At 36.6% G+C, this 5,090-nt stretch overlaps 1 protein-coding gene across 1 annotated transcript in view; it reads right to left on the minus strand.

The window, feature by feature from the left end:
- Positions 1-5,090, minus strand: part of LOC102870420 (probable ATP-dependent RNA helicase DDX4-like) — a gene marked incomplete at its 5' end in the record, with an annotated part of 114,284 nt that overhangs the window by 76,617 nt on the left and 32,577 nt on the right. Inside the window, 3 exons of the mRNA XM_006891544.1 lie at positions 984-1,061; positions 2,146-2,247; positions 2,552-2,571. Of these exons, the coding sequence (XP_006891606.1) occupies positions 984-1,061; positions 2,146-2,247; positions 2,552-2,571 (200 nt within the window). The remainder of the gene's footprint in view (positions 1-983; positions 1,062-2,145; positions 2,248-2,551; positions 2,572-5,090) is intronic.

The following is a 5,090-nucleotide window of genomic DNA, read 5'->3' on the forward strand; positions in this document are numbered from 1 at the left end:
GGTTCTATCCTGCAACATTCTCCCTTTTCCTGACACTCAAAAGTCCACGGAAGCAATCATCATGTCAATTCCATGCTTGAAGGTCTTCCTCTCCTTCACCCACCCTTCCCAACATCATGTCCTTCTCCACAAACAGGCCCTAAGAACACACCCAAAGTATGTGAGGTGAAGCCGCATCATTCTTGCCTTCAAAGAGCACTTCGGCTGCACCCTCTCCAAGACATATCTGTTCGTTTTCTTGACTATCCATGGGTAGATAACACAAAAATTAAATTCACACTGTACAAATATATAAGGTTGGTAAAATTTGCCACAAACTTTTTTGCTAAAAATAGAAGTAAAAATTAAGAGAAAATCATGAATTTTACAAGATTTCTCAAATATATATTAACTTTATTGATCCTAGTGATAAATTTAGAGAAGCAGAGGTAAAGAAATCTAATGATGCAATTCACTAGGTAAATATGCTAAAAAGCAAAGACATCCACTCATGCCGTAGTATTTTTAACTATTTCATATGCATTTGAGAGTTGGCCAATAAATAAGGAAGACCCAAGAGAATATAACCTTTGAATGGTGGTGTTGGCAGATTAGTAAATATACCATTCTAGACTTTTGGAATAGCCAAATAAAATAACAATCTGTCTTGAAAGAAGAGCACACAGGGTACTTCTGTGAAGCAAGAACAGTGAGGCTTCACACTACACGCTTTTGCCATCTTATCCTGTGGGATTATTCCTTGAAAAAGGTCGTCATTGCTGGAAATGTATAGAGGAAACAAAGGAGAGAAAGATTCTTAAGGAGACTGACGGATACAGTTTGTAATAATGGGTATAAGCACAATGGAGACTGTTATGATGGTATGGAATTTGGAAGGTTTCATTCTCCTAGCATCCTAGAAGTCAGAAGTGACTCAATGGTCTCTAACAACAATAGTGCTAAAGCACTTATGTAAATCATCAATATTAAGCAATATTTTTTACCTGCTCCACTGAATGGTGATCTTTTAGAACCAAAAGGGCTGCCAGTGCGCTGTATTCCTTCTTGTTCAAACTCATTATCTAGAATTGTATATAACAAAATTGGATTGCTGTCTTTAAGAACTTTTAAACCCTATCAACTTTTAAATGCAACAAAAATTAACATTGATAAAACAAAAAGTGGGATTTACATTTCAAAAGAGTAACAATTGTTTTTCTGACAAATGCAAAATTTTTTTTCTAGTTACAAGGTAATTCCTCAAAACACTTATTCTAGATGACTAGATTAAATATATTTTGTAAAGTAATTTTGGCCAATACTATGTCTAAACATGATAATCACCTCCAAAAAGAAACTTCATACCACAGCATCTTTTTTTTTTCCAAAATAATAACCCCTCTTTAGTTCCAAGTCAAGCTTTATCAGTCCTGTATAGTAACCTTTCAGCTTTTAAACTCTAAACTGAAAATATTTCACTAATCTGTTACATATACGTTGCTGCTGCTGCTGCTGCTGCTGCTGCTGCTGCTGCTGCTGCTGTGTACCTCTGAGTCGGAACCAACTCAAAGTTGACACTCCAGGTTTTCAGAGTTAATTGTATGGGAGTAAAATGCTCATCCTTCTCCTGCAGAGCAGCTGGGGGATTCAAATCGCATGCCTCTGAGATTGCAGCACAGATTCATACCACAAGGGAACCAGAGTTACCTACATATACATTAAGTCATTGCTATAAATTTATTCTGCTTCAAAACCACTAAATCTATTTTTGTTTGTTAATATATGCATTCTAATGCTGACTTCTGACTCTATCATCTTAGCACCAAGGGACAATGACTGAAAATTAAAGCAGAAATCCACATTGATGGAAAAGGATTTTTTGAGGAGTAGACTATGTAAGAGAACATCTTTTATTAAGTCAGCCATCATTAAGGTTCTAAGACTCTTAGTAGTATAAAAAGTTAAAGAATTAAGTCATATAAACATTTAGATAACTTAATAGGTAACTAATTATACGTCTCTAAAAAATAACATTACTTAAAAAATGCATGCCAAACACTACTATGAAACTACTATTATATAATCTTAACAATACTAATATGACTGGTAACAGATTTCATCTAGTTTTCAACAAATCAAACACACTGTGAGCAAGCCAATACTAACTTGGACATCCTAGACCAAATCCTCCGCGGCAACCTCTGAAACTACCTCTTCCACCTCTTCTGGATGGGGCTGAAACTTCTGAATCATTTCCATCTTGAAATCCTAGAACATTAAAATATGCACACACAAGAACAAAACACGTACTAAATCTCTGGGAAATGGTGGTCAAATTTAATGCTAAAGAAATCTCTTAAGGCATTGCCAACTACTTTAAAAGAAGAAAAACTGGATCTAACGTACAAATGGTCAATTTTCATAACATATTGCTGTGTACTATCAAGTCAGAACCAATACAAGCTGACTCTCCAGCATGTTTTCAAAAGCGTAAATTACACGGGAAAGACTGCTCCTGTGGAGACGGTGGATTCAAACAGCATGCCTTTGGATTAGCAGTGCAACTCTTTACCACTAAGCCACTGGAACTCCCTATTAGTAATACACATAGGATAAAAATTAATAAAAACTGGGGAACTGAAATTTAAAATGATGAAAAAGGTCACTTAAAAAAAACACTAAACATTTTCACAACTATACTATCAACTAGATTTACACAATCCACAGAGAAATAAAACCTATGCTTATACTTGTCTTCCACAGACAATATAGGCATAAAAAGACAGACACTTAGGTACATTATAAAGTCTTATTTCCTGTCATTATTCATTTTTAATTCAAATGAATAAAAAAAATCAGTTTTAAACAATCCTAGTAAAATCTGATTCCACCTACAGTAGAAACTAATTGATTTAAAACCAAAGTACAACTAGGCAGGAAATTAAAGAAAAATAATGGTTGTTTATGAATTTGCAACTATTTACACTAAAGATATTAGTAAAGAGTACATAAATGTTGCTTATTAATATATGACAGTCTTTTTTATAAAATACTGTAAAAAGATCAAAAGCCACATGGATAGCCATATATAACCTCTGCCAATTTCACAAAGGGAAACTGTACTCGACCACAACATTAACACCACAAAACCAATTCCTACGAGGTCCAACATGTTTCCCATGCTCCCACGTTCTTTTTACTCATCATAACATCAATTTCAATTTTTACTGAATCCAAAATCCAACGTGATGGCTCACATATCACTCAGAATCATGTTGGGGAAATCAAGAGGTTATAATCCAGGTTAGTGTCAGAATATAGTCAGAAAAGTTCTGAAATGTGCTTTCAGGTAACTCAGCCTTAAACCTCACAGTTTTAGGCTAGTTTTTACAGAGTTCTTAGTCCTGCCATTTATGCTGTCCACTCAGTTGTCCAATGAACTTGGGCATATGCTCTTCGTTCTGGTTTCCTGGAACAGTAGGCCCACAGCCCCATATCAAGTCTCTGGTTCTCTACTGTAGCTGCTATGGCTGCTGCTCCCATGAGCCCTAGCCTGGCTGTTGCATCTGGCTCCAAAGGATACCGTACATTCTCTTACTGCTTCTTTCACTGCTGGAGAAGATCCTCTTAACTCTGCTGCTGAATCTACTCAATTTAACAGTGAGACTCGCCAATCCCTTTGTGGATAGTCTAACACATTCTATTCATATATTCCCACTAATGCATATGGTAAAGTAAGCTAATAGATAGGGAAGTCACTCTGGACAATAAATCCTTCACACACAAATGACGATGATGTTGTTGGTATGTGCCGTCAAGTCGCTTGTGACTCATAGTGACCCTATGTAAAACAGCCCTAAACTCTGCTCCGTCCTGTGCCAATCACACTGTCTCCCACACACCATCCCGATTACCCCAGTCACTAAATCAATCCACCACATAGAGGGTCTTCCCCTCCTGCACTGTCCCTCCACCCTCCCAAGCATGATGTCCCTCTCCAGGACCGGTCCCTCCTTACAACATGTCCAAAGTATGTCAGAAGAAGCCCCAGAATCCTTTTCTCCAAGGAGCCGCCAGGTTGAACCTGTTTGTTTTCTTAGCAGTCCATGGTACATTCAGCACTCTTCTCCAGCACCACAGCTCAAAGGCATCAATTCTCCTCCTATCCTCCTTAGTCATCGTCCAACTCTCTGACGTGTAACAAGTGATTTCAAAGACCATGGCTTGTATCAACCGCACCAATACAAAGAACAAATTCAAAGTAAGACTAATAGTGACACACCTATTAAACCACTCTTACCTAATATCAATCTACTTACACAAAACATCCTTACTATAAATTAGTCAGTGTTTTATTTTCTTAATTTTCTGTTTATATTTTTTCTTGAGAAGTATTTTAATTACATGTCTTATTAATGCTTTTCTTCAATAATTTTCACATTCTATTGGATCATTTTCATGACAATGGGAATAAATATGGGTCACTTTCGGTTGGTTGTACATGTAACTTGTCTCTCAAATTTCCTGGCAAAGGCTGTTGAGTACAGAGAACTACATCTGTCATATGAAACATTTCAATTGGTATCACATCAATTCCTGGGTTGGGCCTTATGTTTGCCAATGCCTTCAACACAATTTGAACTTCTTTGATCACCACCCTTGATCCTTGTTCATATGCTAATTCCTGGACTATTTCCATGTGGGCCAATTTTTTTGGTACAATGACTCTGTATTTACTTTATCATCTTCTGTAACTATTTCCTGAATCATTCAAGATTTTGTCCATAGCACTTCTCAGTATTCCAACACGAATACCCAATTTGTTTTACAGTTCTTTCAGCCTGAGAAATGCCAAGTGAAAGTTCTTTCAGACTGAAAACTACTGAGTGAGTGCTTCCCTTTTTGCGCCAATTCCAGCTCTCTTCATTTTCCCTTTTAGTATTTTCCTTGTCTTTCAGGATGCCCATTAAAATCTTTAGTTCAGCTCTCCTATGTCAGTATTTCTTTTTTCTTTGGTCTTCTCAATGTTCTAGAAAATTTTGATTCTCTTCTCACATCCATTTCAGGTTTTTCTTCCTCCTTTGTCTTTGTAATGACCTTTTACTCTTCCA

The sequence above is a fragment of the Elephantulus edwardii genome, unplaced genomic scaffold, assembly GCF_000299155.1.
Source record: "Elephantulus edwardii isolate Elephantulus edwardi_28Jun2011 unplaced genomic scaffold, EleEdw1.0 scaffold00099, whole genome shotgun sequence".
In the NCBI taxonomy this organism is placed as follows: Eukaryota; Metazoa; Chordata; class Mammalia; order Macroscelidea; family Macroscelididae; genus Elephantulus; species Elephantulus edwardii.